The following is an 18984-nucleotide window of genomic DNA, read 5'->3' as shown; positions in this document are numbered from 1 at the left end:
AAAGGGTCCAGTGCTCAGGAACTCAAACAGACAAGAAGGAATTCTCCAACAACAGATAGATGATTTATTTATTGATAAACATGAATTGTTCTGCAATGTATGAAATATAAAATGCATATTTGAGTAAGTGCCACTTGCTGGATCTGGTGAGTCGCAACCCCTCCAGTAACCCGAATGCAGTTGCCGTTACAAGCTTTCAAAAGCGGGACAGTTTGGTTTATCTCGTCACATTACGGCTCAGATCTGTTAAGCCCAATCTGACGCATGTGGGAGGATGAAAAAGCATCCGCTACGTCAAGAGCGCAACATCGCAGCAGCGCAACTCGTAGCAGTGTCCTGTGCCGTTGCTGCCAAGAAGTGACCGTTCTGATCAACCAGCCAACAAACTGCAGCAGGACTTCTAGCGCCGCTATCAAGGTGCCTTTTCCACTGCGTTTGGTACTCCACAAGATTACCTATGAAACCCTTTGTTCACCAGGTGGAAATTATCGGCCCATATTGTAGCTATTTCGGGGCGTCTGATTCCTTGCTGACTTTTGCGGTTGCAGAAAGAACGGATGGTTCAAAGCCGAGGAAAGAGCGATCCGTTTGGAAGGCTCGTACTCCAACATCTTCTCCAGAAGGTCAAAAAATTGATGGTGTTCCCTGCCCTGTGACAGCAGGTACTTCTGGGAGGAAAAAAAAAAAAAAAAACATGCATCAAGAGAGTCAAGTGAAAGTTTTAGCCGAGGTTGAAAGTTTGGTTGCAAGCTCACCCGCAAAGGTTTGCACTTAGCTTGGACGTAGCGTCCAGACTTGGAGTACTGGTTCCAGTTGAGGTGGCCGAAGTGGAAATAACTCTGCTTCCTGCAAAGAATAACTTTTCTTCAACGGCAAGTACTGCAGTGCCATTGGGTGCAGGCATTTGTTTGCTTAAAGCACAAAGAGACACTATACAGGATACAGTGGTCCCTCACTACTCCGCAGTTTCGTGGATTTTTATTTGTCTTCATGACATCATAAGTCAATCGCTACATACACTGTAATACAATTGCAAATGAAAGTACAAACATTTCGATGAAAATAAGCATTAATGCATACACTAGTATGCATAAAGTATAATAAAACAAAACTTACGGCATTCTTGCTTGATAATTCAGTGTGGATGGCAGTAGGTGGCGTTTCCATACTGCGTGGTGAAGGCGGGCATGTTCTTTCGCTCACAAATCAGAAGTACGTCGACGGAAACCAGAAATACGGCATCGGAAACCAGAAGTACGTTTAGCGATAATACTTTTACTTTAAACATAAATAAAATTTGTAATTATCCATCCAAACAATTAATACATATTTTTTAATGACAAAGAAATCTTTGTCATCTTATTATTTAAAGCCATGAACTTATTCAAATAGAAAAAGTCTTAAAGGCAACACAACTCGTGTACAGTACAGCCTAATACAAGTTCACAAGTGTGTAGAAGGGTGGGAAATGTGTAGTGGGTTTGTTATGGAGCAGTAGATGAGTAACTCGGCCCCAAAAACAAAACAAAACAAAAATATCTATTTATGTACGATCTCTACTTTACGGAAATTCACCTAATGCGGTTGGCGGGGAACATGTCACCCGCGTAAAGTGAGGGAACACTGTACGTCGCTTGTTACCTGCTCCTTCGAACCATTGGCTGAGGAATCGGTCCATGGATGTGCTCCATCATAGCAAGATGCTCCTTATTGTCATGAGTCTGCAGAAGCAGATGTCAGATCAAGTTCATCCGCCGCTCTCTATTTGCAGTAGTGCAAAGCCGCAAGTTAAAGACCTGGTAGAGCGTGAATCCCTTGTAGTACTCAAACAGGATGCAACCGATACTCCACACATCGCAAGGGTGACTCCAACCCAACTCTGTAACGGACAGACGACGATACGGTCAGAACACGGCGGCCAGTTGCTGGTGGAAGACGTGCGCGCCTTACCCAGTATGACTTCGGGGGCTCGGTAGTGGCGTGTGGAGATGACGGTCGAGTGGTGTTCAAGATCAAAAGTGGCGCTACCAAAGTCCACCAAGCGCACCGTGGTGTCTTTGACTCGCTTCTCATTGCACTTCTGCAAGGAGAACAAATGCAGAGAGTAGAAGCAGTCCAGATATTACATTCAAGTGATTGCGGTTCTTGATGGGCTACAAGAAGTCCACCACTTGCTTTTAAGGCTCTTCGTCTCAAATTCAAACGTTCATACCGTTCAGCATTCCAAGTGTCCTTGTCAATTGTTCATAGAAATCCTGCTATTTAGTCATTTATAGGCGGAATATATATTCCTAATGTTCCAGTGGTCAAGTCATCCGAAGGTCCCCACACTGCTTGTATTCCAGTGTACTAGTGTGTCCTTTGTTCTAGTATTCCAGAGTTCATTTTGTCATATTCCTGGTTCTTCTGTAATCCGTGTTTTTAGGCACTTTCCAAGTTTTTGGGATGTAAGGGGGACTTCAGGACATGTTAGTGTTCCTTACATTCAAGTGTTCCTGGAGTTCAAGTTCCAAGCGTTCAACCCAGTGTTATATTCATATATCATAGCGCTGGATTCAAATGGACCAAGTGTGACCGGTTTTTGGTGAGTTAAAAGTGCTTGCACAAGCCCACTCGTGCTTCAGGTATTTGTGGGCTTCAAATTTTTGATGTTCCAGTGTTCTTAGTCTTTTAGTTTCCTAAACATTCAAATGTTCCAGTTCCTCATTTTCCAAATGCTTCAGCTTTTCTAGTTCCAGTGTTTTTTGGTGTTCCTACAGTCCAAGTGCCCAAAATTCTGGGGTTCCAAGTGATTCTGACATTCCAGTGTAAACAGTTTTCCATTTCCAGTGACCAAGCCATACAAGAGATTGCATGTTCCAAAAGCTGCAGCATCGCAAGTATTCCCATTCTAGTGTTTCTGGTATTTCTAAAGCCGAAAGAGCTGATTTACTCAAAATTTTATCGACAGATGTTGAAGATGAGATATGAACCTGGATTGCATATGCCAAATTGTTCTGTTAGGACTACTGTATGTACAAAAGCATTCATTTTTGGCTTGAATATGTAATAAGTTATTTACATAGCAGCTTTTATAAAGTCTTGTAATATGAATATTTTTTTCTATTCAGAGTATCTTCCAAAGCTTTTGTCACAACAAGGTCAATCCATAGCGTTTTGTTTGTAGAAACACTTTTCAAGTGGGTGACCCTGACACTTTTGAGGGTTGCATTCACCAGTGCAAATATCAAGAAAAAAAAAAGGTTTCTTTTTTTCCCTATTCTCAGCGTGTCTGCTTTTGATTCTAACCTTGTCAGTGTTGTATATGACAGAGTAGTCAGAGTTGACAAAAAGGATGTTCTCTGGCTTCAGGTCGGTGTGAGTCAGCCTGTTGTCATGGAGAACTGCAGTGGAAAGGCAAGGAGGGAGGGAGGAAGATGGGGGCAGGTGGCGGGTTATCAGGAGGAAGCCAACGCCCTCTTCTGGCTGACACTTTTGTTGATTTAAATGCGAGAAAATGTGATACATCAACCAGAAATGACAAGAAATAAAGATAGTTTAGGAATTCTTCATTTCATAATCTTGGTCTTGCGTCTAATATGAGAGACCTCAAAGGACAAAATAGAAAACCTTTGGCATTTTCGTCGGCAAAATGACTGCTTTTTTTTTTTTTTTTTTTTTTTTTTTTTTTATCATTATCATTTTAAACTTCCTTATGTTAAATTTTTTAAAGTTTGTTGAATAATGTTTTAAGATTGTTAGTTTGTAACCTATTTTCATTTATTTTTCTTCCTCTGAATGTTAACTACTGTTTCTTGATGCTTATGTGTTGTCTTTCCTCGTGTAAAGCACATTGAGTTGCCTTGTGTATGAAATGTGCTATACAAATAAACTTGCCTTGCCTTGCCTTGCCTTGCTCATGTTTGATTAACGGTTGTTCATGGCGCTAAGTCAATTGGCCACCAGAGCCACAAATGAAAAATGAGCCATGCACCAATTAGAATTCTCCAATTAAATTAAGTGGAAAGAGTTAAGCTTAACTGCTGTTGTTAATTCATTTGTAGTTTAGTGCTAATTAACTAAGCTATCTAATTTGCTATCACGGTGAGGCGAGTTAGTGTTTAGACTTTACTTAAATGCAATAATGATGTAATTAGTCGTGCAACTTTTATGGAATTCTTAAATTGGATACGAAGTACTTTAACATCTTGCGTGTTAATGTAAATTGTTAACAATCTTCAAGAGGTTGCCGCAATTGTACTTTTTTTCCAACATGGTGACTGGCCAAAAGGCGTATTATTGCAAATTTGCAACCCTATTTAACTCTACTTCAACTCACACTTTTAATCTCATATTATCCTCTTGAGTTTAGCTTCTCCCCCACATCGCAGCTTGTTTTTTTTTTTGCAGCCACATAATCCTCTTACTGACATCAGACACGTTTATCCAGCAGCAAGTAAGGAATAAAAATAAAACCAGCGGACTCACAGCTGACGGCGCGGCAGATCTGGTGGGCCATGTGTCGGATGTGCTGGATGGGGTACGGCAGGAAGTTGTTGCCTTTCTGGAAGTCGAAGGTGCTGAGGGACAAGAGCTCGAACGAGATGCAGATGTGGCCGTAGTAGTTGAACCAGTCCAGCATCTGCACGCAGTGGCTGCATTTGCCGATAAAATATAGATTACCGTAACGCCCTGGACTGGTCGCCAGTCAATCACACAAACCATCCCCACTCACATAGGGACAATTTACAGTCCTCAATTCACCTGTCATGCGCGTTTTTGGAATGTGGGGAGATGCCTAAAGAAAACGGACAGATGTGCAGGAAGATCATATTAACGCCACACAGGTAGGCTGCAGCTGAGATTCAAACACAGAACTTGATGGCTCAAATATCCTCACACCTCATTGGGTAAATGATCGCATTTCCTTACATGGTAACCAGGGATATTGAAGTAAACTGTAGAACAAATCAGGTGTCAATTCAGTGGAATGTGGTTCTTAATTAATGGCTTTATTAATCATTTTGTAGTTTATTATTATTGCAGGAATAATTGTAAATAATAAGTTAGCATACATTTGCTGCAATGAAGAATTGCTTCTGCTTGCAATGAAGAATGTTTTGCCCTGCTCCGCACTCACATTCACATAGCCTAGCTTTATGTTATCTTAACAGAAGATGACTCAAGAAGCTCAAGAAGCAGAACATCTAATGCAGCAGAATGGTTCGAGCCAGTCTGCTGAGGTCGCCTGTTTTCTGTTAAAATAAAATGCGTTTTCAGTTATTTTTTTCTGTTAAGTAACTGTACATCAGTTCATACATAGTTTTGATGCTTTCAGTGAGAATCTACAAAGTAACCAGTCATGAGAATAAAGGAAATGCATTAAATAAGAAAGTGTTTCCAAACTTTTGGCCTGTACACACCACATTTGTAGACAGTGCACGTGCGTAAAAATGGGAACATCTTGATTTCCGTGCCAGCGTTTGGGAATTTGAGAGAGCACGTTGCGCCATGCTGGGCATTCCAGAGTTTTTGTTGGCATGAGTGTTGACATTACATCATAGTAAAAGTAATTAGAGGCATCTATTTGCATTGCTGTAGTTTTCAAGACAGTGGGTTAATAGTGCGTAACGTGTATTAAAAAAGAAGCCACTGTTAGATGAAACGTGTTAAATTAAAAACATGAAATGTGACAAAATGAAAAACGACGGTACTCACTAAAGTTTGTGCTGATCTTTGTGGCTAATTTTCTCCAGCACGTTAATCTCCAGTTTGGCGGCTTCTCTGTACTTGTCGATGTTCTTAATGATCTTCAGAGCGATCTGACGCCCACTTCTGCGTGTTCAAGAAAATCCGGAGTTATCATCACACTTGTTGAATTTCTCGCTCAGCTGTCATCCCCACTTGATTTTTGATGATCTTTTGACCTGCTGTGGTCCAAACATTGCACCACCTTCCCAAAGGTTCCCTCACCCAGCGTGTCCAGGATCTCATCTGCGAGACAGACGGGAATGTTATTACGCGGCGAGCGTTTCTAAGGTGGCAACCCTGAACTGTTACCTACATCGGTCTTCGAGGACGTCCCCGTTTTTGTACACCAGGTGGCCGTTCTCTGTGTCTCGCTCGCTGTGGGCTGCTGCTTCACGACTTCCTCGCTGGAAAAAAAAAAAAATTGGCATTATTATATATTCACAAATCATAAATGGGAAACACCCGAGTGTAGAATGTTAATTTCTCAGTTTGTGCATTAAGAGTGACCTCAGCCTGTTTACAAAGGTTAATAAGATGTGACATCTGACCTCTTTGGAGGCGTCAGGGCTCTATTTCCATCCACATTCTGTGACTGTTATTAATACCAGAAGTCTCAGCGTGTGAGCAGGAGCGTCTCATGCGACGTTGGTGCGTAGTCAGAAGCAACTCACGCATGGACACACTTTGAGGTCAAGGCCACGATGCACACGCACAAAAGAGATACTCACTGACAAGCAGAGGCACAGACAGTCCAGGAAGCTTTTGTACACGGACTGCAGCTCTGTCTTGCCCATCGCGTCAAGCACCTCTGAGGAGAGGATGGAGGAGGAAAAGTGGACCGGTGAAAACCGGGGGATAGAAAATGACCTGCAGTGTTGTCAGATCTGATCAAAAGTAGAGCGTGGACGAAAAAGAGCAACGATAACAGAATGAAGCAAGTGCGGCAACTCCAAGGGCAAAAAGTGAGAGGAGAAGACAGGACGGAGCTGAGACTAAGAATAAACTTCAGTGGCACCGAAAACCCCCTTTGCAGTGGAGGAAGAATCAAGATGTGGTTGTGGGGAAGGAGAGGGAGGGGACAGAGCTCCGGTTTCATTTCACTTGACTGCCCTCCTGGCACCTCCTTAACCTCGCCTGTGTTTTGCCACACCTGTCCTGCCCGCCATAGCTGACATCTCTCTCAATATACAGCACACGCTCGCTTGACAAGGTTTTCAACTTTATTGCGGGAACGTCAGGTCAGACCCGTGTCAATACAACTGTTACAATAAAAAATAAAAAAAATGTTCGGCTATTAAAATTTTGAAAACAGTTTGGCCTTTAAAATTATTACTAAATTCATACTTATTTGTTAAAAAAAAAAAAAAAGTACAACGGTTGCATTTTTTCAAAAAACTGTTTGGCTATTAAAATTTAGAAAACTGGCCTTTAAAATTGTTACTAAATTCATACTTATTTGTAAAAAAAAAATTAAAAATAATACAATGGTTACATTTTTTTCAAAAAACTGGCTATTAAAATTTAGAAAACTGGCCTTTAAAATTGTTATAAATTCATACTTATTTGTAAAAAAAAAAATTAAAAAATACAATGGTTACTTTTTTTTCAAAAAACTGTTTGGCTATTAAAATTTAGAAAACTGGCCTTTAAAATTGTTACTAAATTCATACTTATTTGTAAAAAAAGTACAACGGTTGCATTTTTTCAAAAAACAGTTTGGCTATTAAAATTTAGAAAACTGGCCTTTAAAATTGTTACTAAATTCATACTTATTTGTAAAAAAAAAAGTACAACGGTTGCATTTTTTCAAAAAACTGTTTGGCTATTAAAATTTAGAAAACTGGCCTTTAAAATTGTTACTAAATTCATACTTATTTGTAAAAAACAAAAGTACAACAGTTACATTTTTTTTTTCAAAAAACTGTTTGGCCTTGAAAATTATTATTAAATTCATACTTATTTGTAAATAACAAAAGTACAACTGTGACTTTTTTTAAAAACTTTTGACCCATATAATAAACCAGCAAACAGAACAAAGGATGTTTGCTTGACAAATTTCGAGACTACACATTGTAGTTGGGACCGGGCTGGATCACAATGTCCCCGTATGGCTCCTCTTGATCCGCACAAATCTTGCCGGTCGCCAAAATGTCTACAACACAACCAACAACGACAACTCCATTCAGTTGAAACATCCAATCAGAATAGAGAGAAATCATTGACATTGTTTTCAAATCAATTCTGATCTGTCGTCATCCCAACCCCTCCCACCCCACACCCCTGTCATTTTTATATGGGCTCGTCATGAAAAATGGCTATCTTGCATTCACCTTGAGGTTCCTCAAATTTCATTTGCGTATTTTTTTTTTTTTAATTACTAGTTGGTCAGTCCAGATGTGTGTGTGCTATTTATGTTGAAAAAAGCTTGCTCACTTTGACGATGATGTTAAAAGGAAACTCGGCTGTCATGACAAATTTGCTCTATATTATTTATTTGGTTGCTACTAAGATAACTAATTTCACCAATCACTTCCAGTTTAATACATTTTGTAGAAACTTTATTTAGACGTACACCGCTATTGTTATTTACATTGCAACGCATTCCGTGTGACGTAGAATGGTGGTGCTTCTCTGCCGAGCAATATGAAACCATCCAAAAAAAAAAAGCAAGGTGACCTTGTGAATGTGACGTTCCAAAAGGGACGATCAAAACTCTTGAATGCGTCTGTTCAATGACGAGAGGACCGCGTGGGTGAAGGTGACTCTCCCGATCGCACGTTGTTTCTTATGGCTACGAGGTTTAGTTTACTTTCTTGATCGGCAGAGAACCACCGCCATTCTACGTCACTACGCACGGAATGCGCTGCGACATAAATAACAATGTCGGCGTACGTCTAAATAAAGTTTCCACAAAATGTAATAAAATGGAAATTATGTTTGAAAAATGAATCTCATAGTTATGTTACTAACAACCAAATAAATGAGATAGAGCAAACTTGTCATGACAGTTGGGGTTTCTTTTAATGGTGGAACAAGCATCGCTTTTAATTGTTATCCCAAATAAGTGATGATTTTTGGAGGAAGAAGGGTTCCGCCCGACGGCAGCAGGAAGCCTTGTGATTGGCTGTCGACCAGTCGAGGGCGTACCCTGTCTTTGCCCAAACTTGGCTGGGATAGGCCAACAGACCCCATTGAGGACTCGCGCTGTTGAAAATGATGGATGGTATTGGATTCACTACTACTAGCATCTTATTATTGGCTTGTTTTCAAACCTGCACACCAAACTACAAGAGGCTGCATATTCAACAATTTCAACATGGATCATGGTTAAAAACCAAAAATAAACACTTCTGTCCTACCAAGGAGATTCTGGAAAAGGTTGCTGACACTCCTGCGGTCGGCCTCTGGCGGGAGGAGTGAGTGAAAAAGCAGAGTTTTCTCCTCCAGCCTGGACACACACACGCATACACGCACACATGAAAATGAGCGTGCAGTGAGTCTCCCATGCAGCTCAGAAAGTGGCGATGATGATTACCCAACAAATTCCTCTGGCAACCCTTCTGGCATTTCAGCGACATCCGGCAGTTTGACGCCGGATCGGGACCAGCTTGTGCATGCAAACGGGGAGACAGTTAACCTTAGCTAATTACATTTACAAACAAGTGGTGCCTTGCCATACAATCTCTTTTGGCCTGTGACTCACTCACAATTCAAATCATCTTTTGCCACTGAAATGAACACAAGTGCAATTCATCTGTTCCAGCCATAAGTTACTTTTTGAACAAAAAAGAAAATGCAGTGCATAAAAACATAACATTTGTTGTCCTTGCGACCTGCAAACACTGAAAAAGTAAGCACAATGTAGTGTATGTCTTGCCAATGACACATTAGCGCCACCACCTGATCTTACCCTTCCACTGCAAGGAAACCCATGTGAATTGATCATGGCCAGATGTTGCAAGAATGTGCACTCAATATATTAAAAAATTGAATGAAAATGAAAATTGAAAGCTCATATCTCAAGAAACCTTTCTGTAGAAGGAAAAAACAAAAGAAAAACCTTTCTTGATCTTGGGGGAGCAAGGGGGAGACCTCGCGAGAGGATTCCCGCTGACCAGATGCCTCCAGTGGAAGTGAACCAATATCTGACACACGCACACACAAAGACAAGGACAAAATATCCATATTGGGAGCCGTCAATTTGTACGGTCAATTCCAGTTACACACAATTTTTAACAATCTCAGTAATCATCTTCAATGGATAGTGATACCACCAATGAAAACATGTTGGATGGATCATGAGATTTTTGTAACTTTTAATCAGTGTCAATTATAATGAAAAAATTATTATTATTAATGCTGACTATTTGATATAGAATTCTATTCTTCTCATAATGTTTGGGTCACTGTATAACAAAAAGTTGAAAGTTGATGGTTCTGGTCTTTTATGCTTACCACTTGATTTTTTTTCATATCAGCACTAGTTATATATTTAGAATAATTATTCGACTATTTTGTAGTTGATATCTGCTTTTGGGTTGGTAAATGTTTAGTGAATTTGCTCGAATTTGATCCTGCACACTCCTTTGAGCATAAACGGGATAGTAGTGTTAATATTGTCACCAAAAACTACACAAAAATTATTTTGTCAACACACATTTTTCACCAGACTAAAACCTGACTAGACTAAAACCCTCAATAATAAATAATAATGGGACTAAATCAGTATGCATTTTCGTTGACTAATGAAGCCCAGACAAAAATGTACTTCACTTAATAAAAACTGAACTAAAATCTGGACATTTTAGTTCATGAACAAAAACGAGACGAAATGTATATAATTTTGTAAATCTTGTCTCTGCTTATCTGTCAGTGTGACACTGTCATGTGACACACCCCCTTTCCAATCTGCAGCTAACTTGTGCAAGATGAGAGAACATTTGATGTGAAATAATGTTGAACATTTCAGATCTAAAACTATCTGCTGGAAAAAAAAATATGATTGTCCTGACTAAAAGTACCGGTAGACTAAAACGTTGACAGTTTTTGTTGTCCGAAACCAGACGAATAAAATTATGTTTTCTTGGATAAAATAAAGACTAAAAACTAACTAAAAATGGACTTAAATAAAAACGTGATGAGGTTGACGAACTATGTTAAAAACTAACGAGCGTGATTGAAACTGGACTAAAACTGAGACTACATTTAAAAATGGCTGATAAAATTAACATTACGGGATAGAAAACTTGTGAAATTTAAACTCCAGTTTAACATTAGACAATCACCGTGATGCTCGTAGTTCAAATCTGAGAACATTTGAGTGCGGATTTTATGTTAGAAAGCTACAAGATGTAATGTTTTTTGTTTTTTTTCCATCCTGTATTTTTGGCGGTATTTCTTACACTTTCTGGATTGTTAACCTAAAAACGACGATTGTTTGGATGCTCTCGTGTGTAGATGCTGCATTTGCTTTCTTTCATTTCAGGACGCCCCGAGAAGCAGCACACCCCTACTGCGTGTACCTGACACCTGAACCACGTCCGCTTCTGCGCCATCTCTCGGCACCTGCCGACACACGACGCGACGATTCAACTGATCAGACTTCCTGTCCTCCGACAGACAAGTGCCCCCCCCCCCTTTCCCTTCCCTAACCTCGGCAGCGCTGCTGTCAGGCTCCACCTGACGGCCTTCCTCAGAACTACTGGACTCCACGCCTCCGCCACTGGGTGGTAGCTGGGTGTCGTCGATGGGCGCGATGGCGGAGGCTTGTGTCCATAAAAACAGCAAATCTTCGGGTAAGGCTGCAAGAAAGGAGGCGGAGAGAAATAGCGTGGGTGGTTTATTTTTGTCAAGGTTATGGAGGTGAACTTTTAAAAGAGCAGCAGGTGTATCAGCACTGGGGAAGCACGAGGACAATAATGAGAATGAAAGTGAATTCTGTCGTGCGCACACTAGTGAGCTATTTTTAGAACAGACCCGTGGGCGACTCATGTCGTCCTTGGAGCTAACTAGTACACACTGACATTTTATTTTTATTTTTTTACATTAACAGCAAAAAGGCATCCACGATTGCAGTGTTTCTCGCTTACTCACAACTGCCACCCCCCTTCCACTGTGTGTAACTCACCCCTCCCTTGCCCTCGTCTGCTCTCCGAGGAGAAAAAAAAGTTAACTCAATAGCGAGAGAAAAGAAGAGCTCATTACCAGTGACAGCGAGGGCTGGGTATTGCCAAGAACCTCATGATATGATACGTATCACGATACACGGGTCACGATACGATACATATCGCGATATATATATATATAACTTGGAAACCGCAATAAATGGCCAAACAGATAATCGACCCATGCCGAGTCCATCCATCAGGTACCGAAGTGGTACTGACCGACGCAAGGCGCGCTGAGAAGCTCCCGAGCAGTTTTCAGCCTGTGCGACTCGGGGGGCAGGAAGGGCCGATGCCTGGTTTCCAGCAGGGGGTCCCTGATCTGCTGCTGCAGCTCCTCATGTGGAATCTGCGTGTTGGGGTCGAAGAAGATCAGCTGCCTCCCCACCGTCCTCCTCTTCTTCCTCTTCGGCTCCGTCTCCTCTGGGTGGGGCGCACCCTAGGATGGGAAAAACAGACACTTGCAATTTGAAGAAACGAACATTCGAGTTGCCAACGGAACATTCGTATCCACGTTTGGGACGGCAAATGGCGAGAACGGATTGGTTAACTGTGTTGCTTACTTGTGATCGAGCGATATGGGTTTTTCAAGGCCGATACAGATACTGATTATTAGGGATGTAACGATAACGGCAATATCGTGATGTTGCGATATTAACACTGCCATAATATATCGTCATCGTCATCATGTCACAATATTAACATTCACTGCCAGTCATTATAGAAAATTTTTACATTTCCAATACTCACGTGATATTACATTCAATAATTATATATAAACCGAATCTACCAAATAACAGAATAGACTCCCTACTTTTTGTCCCGTCCCGTTCTTTTATAATTGACAGCAGAAAAATGTAGGTTTGCCAAAATACAGCCATTTCTCCCATGGACTCTGAAACTGTGTTTATTTCCTATAAAATGGGGCAATGATGTCATCTACCGGTGGTTGGGCATCAGTAAAGTTGTTTCCAAGTTTGATATTTACAGTGGAGCATGCTCAGATTCGCCCCCATTTAGCACCGCTCTAAAAAATACAATTGACAAGTATACTTGTCAAAGGCAGTGAATGAGTTAAAAGCAGCACATCTGTTAAAAAAAAAATAAATAGTTGGGTCGATTTCCATTTGTGTAGTTCTAGCATTCTCTGGTGGCTAGTTTTTTAATTTTCACAAGGCATGTTTTGGCCCGTCTACGTTTCAAATCCACACTCATGGTCAGATGAAGGAGAATATAATTTGCTTGTGAACCGGGTCAATATGTGGAGGAACAATATGTGAATGATGGGTAAGCAATGAGTGCCTCACCTGTGTCCAACGAGGCGCACATTTTGCTCTTTGATTTAATTTGAATCCTTGAGCGACGTTGGCGCTAATAAGTGCCATAAAGCAAGGGCTGCAACAACAAGAAGTAATTTCCCCACTTGGAAATGTGCTGTCACTGAGATGATACCCACCACCCCCGCAAAAAAAAAGAAAGCAATGGGGCGGGCATGCTATCATACTAATCCCCCAGATTCCCTGCCAAAAGGCAGAAAAAGACATGAAAGTGACACGCTTTGAGGCGATGTCATGACATCATCGCTTGCTCTCTATGACCTCACCTCTGATCTCCAACACTGCAAAAGGTCAAAGGATGAGGTCAATTTGCATGCGTATGATTTTGTACGTTTTGACGGCCTAAACCGGACCTGGGCACAAGCCCACAATCTCCGACCGGCTCTCACAGGATCCATCAAGTCAAAGCAAAATGTAAAATGTGCGGTGTGCTTTTATTTTGAAAGTTGTCCTTTTATTTTAGCAAGGTAGCAAGCCAGACTCCATATCATATTTAAAACCATCCCCAAAGGCTCATGTATTAAAATAATTACTAAAGATTATGCATTAAATTAATTACCAAAGACTAAGACTAAAACGAAGGACATTTTTTGCTATAATTATAGAACTCTAGAAATCTAGTTTCAGTTAGTTTTCATTTTTTAAAAAGCATTTTCATTTTTATTTTATTTTGCGAACAAAATTGTTTTTTGAATTTTAGTTTTTTTGTTAGTTTTGGTTAACTAAAATAACCTTGGTCACCAGTCCCTACAAATACACAGATTTTTGTTTTTAAATTGCATTTCATTTTTTTAAATGCCTCTGTGCATCATGCATGCTTTTCAATTTCAGCAAAATTCATTTAATGACTTCATGGTTTTTTTTTTCATGAGCCACAGAAATCCTTTTCGTCTTGTGTCACCAAATGAGCAACGTTTTTGCTCTATTTATCATCTTTTTTGAGCCCTGCAGCAACTATTTTCTTTCCAAAAAAGAGACATGTGCACATGCGCCCATTTGTTTCTGGGTTCTACCTCTGTCCCCGCAACCGCTGGCTCCTGCGCCGCCGCCGTCCGAGACGACGAGACTGGCGGGGGGGCACCGACGGGCGTCCCTTCGTGAGCAATGGGCCGAGGCATCCCCGGGGTCTCATCCTGGGGAGGCAAAATGAGGTCCTGGTCCCGACTGGACACAGTGGTGGGACCCGCCCTAAACAAGGACAATCACAAACAGTGAGTGAACCGAGTCTTGCGCCGATACAAAAATCTGAATACGCCGGCATTTTCCCCCTAGACCGGTTTCAATGTCTGCGAAAATGGCCCTGAGCGAGTATGTATGTTTGTAAAATATGTATCGTCTTTCAGATTTGGGTTTACTCGAGAGCAGTCGCCGTGGCCTCTGTCGCAGGGGTTGGCTGCCTCGCTGGCGCCCCCTCAACCTCGGCTTCCGCTGTTGGCGCCTCCTCAGGCCTTAACAGATCTGATTGAGGACGCAAAAAAGACGAGAAGTTGGAGTGTGCGTCGTGTCGTGTCGTGTCGTGTCGTGTGATGGAGGACGGCGGCTCACCGGTCAGGATGTTGTCAGTCTGGGCCAGCAGAGCTTCAAGTGTTTCTTCAACGTTGTCATCCAGATCTTGGCCGGAAAACTGGCAACAAAAACCCACTCAATTGAAAATGATCACATGACAGCACTTGAATTATGGTGAGGCAAGGAAAAAAAAAAAAAGTATTTAGTCAGCCACTGATTGTGCTTGTCCATCCCACTTCAAGTGAATAATGAACCCTCAGGATGTGCAATTAATCAATTACAATTTAATTATTACACTCCACAATTGGCACAATCGTAAACAAAAAATACAAGATTATTCATACTATTTTTGAGTTGTTTATATGTATATGTTTGCATTTTTTTTTCAACGTTAAAGTCACCAATCACAAGATAGAGTTTTTGCAGATTTGCGACCCCTCTGGCAAAAAGCGGAATGGAAGCCAGCGATGTGCAAGCGCCACTCATTTGCTCCCCAAAATGTATAAATAAGTTCTATTGTAAATGTTTTAAGTGTCCCAAAGACGTCTTTATGTTTTTTTTGTTTTTTTAATGCTAGAGCATACAGAAGGCTTTGATGCACTCTCAAATGCAAAGAACGGTTGAAAAATTGGTAGTTATTACACAAAGCCAGCAGGTGGAAGCAGAGTATAAGAGATCAACCAGGGCCAACTTAGTTATATTCTAATGCTAATTGCTGCAAAACGGAAACAGATACAAATTTGTTCCTGATGAAAGAAGAGACTTTAATCTTTCTTTTGGTAGGTTCCATATTTTTATAGTCATAGACCACAAAATTTTGTGGGCCTTGCAAAATCAGTCCAAATCTAGTAAAACAGCCAGCAGTGAAGGAGATTGCTTCTGTGAAAATGGCTGCCAGTGAATGAGTTTATAAATATGGCTTGGTCCAAAAGAAACGTACATAATTGTAGAGTTTCAACAAAATGCATTTGTCTTAATATTTTTTACGTAATCATTTTCATGGTTTTGCACCAAAAAAACAAATGATCGTCCTAAATCGTGATTTGAATTATTACCAAATTAATCGTGATAAACATTTTCTTCATCATCAAGCAGCCCTAATGAATGAACCCTGTCATGCGTGCGTGCGTGCGTGCGGTACCTCGGGCACTAAGATGTCAGTCGGCTCTTTCATGGTGATGTCTTCTGAAGATGCGGTGATTCCTGGCAGGAGGTCAAAACAAAAAGTCGCAGTCAGATCTCATGGGAAGCATTTCATCGGTATGATGTTTACAGTGCCCACATTCAAGCAAGATTGGCAACATGATAAGAAAAATCCCGTAAATGACACGCATCCGAGCACAATCACAGTTTCCTGTCAATTTAGCAGCTCATGCAAGGCTGCAGCTCATGAGAACAAGCTATAGAAAACGGAAGATGATCAATGCATTACTGCTCATTGGTGAAGCGGAGCGGGCCGGGGTGGGTTCGCGCTCTGCAGAAGAGGCTCGTTGCTCAGGGATTTCCTCCATCTGACACACAAAAGATCACGTCAAGACAAGAACTTGCCTTTACATGCGGCAAGACGAGCTTTGTGTTTGAATTACCTGCACATCTTTTTTATGAGCACAAATCCACTCGACATTCAAAAACAATACTATCCAAACGTTTGCCTCTCAGAGCCACATAGAGAACAATCCATGGGCCACTTTGAATTTTTATTTAATTTTTTTTTTTTTTAAGTTTAATTTATCAAGCACAACAAAAAACAGTCAATCAAGGAATTGCACATTTTTCATACATTAGTGTTGATTTTACGTGGCACCTGCGGTTGCATTTCTCTCGTCTTGTGTGTTGTCAGTACCTGCATCAGAGCGCTAGGACTGGGCCTGAACTGGTCCATCTCTCCAAACAGAGGGTCCAGCACCCCATCGATCTCATCCAGGAGAGGCTGAAGGTCCGTCACTTGTCTGGGATGAAGCCAGAAAAGAGACGCTTTGCTTATTGAGCGGTCCGCGAACGCGCAACGTTCGACCTCACCTGCCCGGATCCTTCAAGTCGAGCTCCTTGGACCTGCTTTTCTTCAGCAGCTGGTTCACAATGTCCTGAAGCTCCTCTGAGAGTGGGGGGGGGGACGACAGCATTTCAGTCCTACTTATTGCCAAAGACGCGCTTTCACATTTTATTTGAAACTTTGACATGTTCTCAAAATGGCTGCCACTGAAAGGATTTGCAATGTGCGTGCTTCCTCACTCAGAAAGATGACACACTGGCGGTGAAAGACCACGACCACGCCATACTGGAGCTGGGAGGACAGGTAGAGGGAGAAGCGAGGCCGTGGCAGGTTGGCATGAGGAGGCGGGACTTTCACCAGGATGTAGTTGATGATGTCATCGCTGGGAAGACATCAAGTGCATATTAGCAATAGAACAAATAACACAAGATAAAAATATATAAAAGGTCAATGCTTTACAGCAGTTTTAAACAAGTAATAATGGTTTAATTATTGACATAAATCTATACAATAACCTTGTCTATTTCATGATTTTTTTTTAATATGGACTTGTCAAGCAGAGAATCTTCTTAGTGAAAGTTTGTGCGTAAGTGACACCCATTGATGATTTTTTTTTTTTTAACACAAAAATGTCATTTATTTGTCTCAACAAATGGAGCTTCAGTTGCACCTAAACAAGAGAAAAGAAACAAGGGCAGTCTAAAATTACCAGGTGCTCTTAACGTTGACTTTCAGAAATTCCCTGCGAGGAACGGTGATGCCCCTTGTTGCAGCCAGCCTGCATACAGAGGGGGGGAAAAAAAAAAAAAAAAAGTTTCATTAAATATTTGAAAATTTGGAAATCAGTGTAAATTGGTTAACAGCATAAGATTGACCACAAAGGACAAAGCCACGTCATTATGTACAGTATAAGTGAAAGCATATTTTTCGAAATGTCTCCAGCTGCTTTCCATGAACACCCGCGCCTTTCCATTCGTTCTTCACTGCTTGCACACACGTCAAATAAACTCGATTGCAGAAAAAAAAAAAGGTTTTGTGTCATTTCAAAGTCAATTTTCATTCAAATTGAGGCCGTCTGGCAACATTAGCGCAATTAAAATGAAAAAAAATAAAATAAAAATTGTCACGCGCACGATTTATACGCACATTTCATTTTTTAATTACACGTATATAAGCAAATTTCATCTTACGCAAGGTGAAACACATACCTGAAAACTACATTTGCCAACTAATACACGTACACTTGTAATATAACAAAAAAACGAAAAAAAAAAAAAAAAGCAACTATCGTAGCTTAACGTTAGCTAGCTAGCAGATCACATTTGATCAAATGACGGCAAATGATGTATTTTTTTTATTTTGTTTTTAACTCACCAGACGGTCGAGAAGCAACCAGTGCCTCGTTTTAAAACAGCGGGGTAGTAAAACATTTCGGCCACCAAGAAGTGAGCTAAAATGTTCCTTTACGGAGATGCTCGTAGAAACTTCATGAAAAGTTGGTAAGTGGTGAAAAAAAAAAGATAATGTTGGATGCTTCCCAGTGAGAGGCTGTGATTGGTCCATCCCACCCGGTTGCTAGGGGAAGGAAGAAGATGCTCGTAGAAACTTCTAGTAAAGTTGGTAAGTTTGTGTGTGTTGGGGGTGGGGTGTCTGACGTTTCCAAGTGGGACGCTGTGATTGGTCCATCCCACCTGGTTGCTAAGTGAAGGAAGAGAGAAAAACTACATCGTACACTACCACAAGCTTCGACTTAAAAAAAAAAAAAAAATGCATTCAAGGATAGTTTTGTTTTGTGTTATATGGCCTTCAAAATAAATCGCTGTAGTCCCCCCCTCACCCCGAGAACTAAAATGGTGTCCTCCAGCACAGAATTCACACAAACAGGTGGAACTAAGTGGCGTAATCTTGGAAAAATCTAACACACTCAGTTAAAAAATGTACATGTTGATAAATGACTTTTTTTCCCGCAACGGTTAAATGAGCAGCACCATGCACTGATTGCCTTCCATATCATATGGAAAACGACGTAGAAAAAAAAAAAAATAAATAAAAAATTCTAGCTAGCTGAAATTCAAGCGGTTGCTCAGTCACCAGAATCTTTCCGCCATCATTCAAATGTAGCAGAAAAATGAAACTCACAAGGCCTTATTACAGGTAGCCAAACATTTACATCAGTAAATAAGCCAATATACAGGATCCTTTAAAAAAAAAAAAAAAAAAAGTTTAAATAAGTGATTATTAATCCAGCAAAAAC

The 18984-nt window shown here is 40.8% G+C and overlaps 1 protein-coding gene across 9 annotated transcripts; it reads right to left on the bottom strand.

Annotated features, from left to right (window-relative positions):
- Positions 1-56: 56 nt before the first annotated feature.
- On the bottom strand, positions 57-18287 carry clk2b (CDC-like kinase 2b). 9 transcript variants are annotated; one of them, XR_013284483.1, is made up of 18 exons: positions 18105-18287; positions 17440-17508; positions 16970-17112; positions 16757-16832; positions 16581-16686; positions 16170-16248; positions 15879-15940; positions 14777-14855; positions 14587-14689; positions 14245-14419; positions 12117-12333; positions 11383-11531; positions 11253-11295; positions 9791-9875; positions 9266-9337; positions 9090-9178; positions 6044-6134; positions 5886-5973 (listed from the first exon to the last, which is right to left on the bottom strand). XR_013284483.1 is itself a non-coding variant. In XM_077528328.1 (17 exons), the coding sequence occupies exons 1-17, from the start codon at positions 18158-18160 to the stop codon at positions 7794-7796; spliced, it is 1692 nt and encodes a 563-aa protein (XP_077384454.1). In that variant the 5' UTR covers positions 18161-18283; the 3' UTR covers positions 6929-7793. The 9 variants fall into 9 exon arrangements, 8 of the variants coding, with proteins under 8 accessions (XP_077384455.1, XP_077384456.1, XP_077384461.1 ...); XM_077528328.1 differs by lacking the exons at positions 5886-5973; positions 6044-6134 and adding an exon at positions 6929-7882 and having other exon boundaries at positions 18105-18283; XM_077528329.1 differs by lacking the exons at positions 12117-12333; positions 14245-14419; positions 14587-14689; ... (6 more) ...; positions 17440-17508; positions 18105-18287 and adding exons at positions 57-668; positions 756-846; positions 1642-1721; ... (3 more) ...; positions 4468-4634; positions 5698-5814 and having other exon boundaries at positions 5907-5973; positions 11383-11524.
- Positions 18288-18984: the final 697 nt, after the last annotated feature.

The sequence above is a fragment of the Festucalex cinctus genome, chromosome 7 (genome assembly GCF_051991245.1).
Source record: "Festucalex cinctus isolate MCC-2025b chromosome 7, RoL_Fcin_1.0, whole genome shotgun sequence".
In the NCBI taxonomy this organism is placed as follows: domain Eukaryota; kingdom Metazoa; phylum Chordata; class Actinopteri; order Syngnathiformes; family Syngnathidae; genus Festucalex; species Festucalex cinctus.
The sequence above is the reverse complement of the archived record's forward strand: the minus strand, read 5'-3'. Positions and strand labels throughout refer to the sequence as shown.

Bases quoted from the DNA above. Each gene is read 5' to 3' on its own strand.
- clk2b (XM_077528328.1), bottom strand. From the start codon at position 18,160: ATGTTTTACTACCCCGCTGTTTTAAAACGAGGCACTGGTTGCTTCTCG. The intron at 16,833-16,969 runs GTGAGGAAGCAC...CCCCACTCTCAG, and splicing joins CCAGTGTGTCATCTTTCTGA to AGGAGCTTCAGGACATTGTG. The intron at 9,179-9,265 runs GTAATCATCATC...GTGTGTGTCCAG, and splicing joins TTGCCAGAGGAATTTGTTGG to GCTGGAGGAGAAAACTCTGC.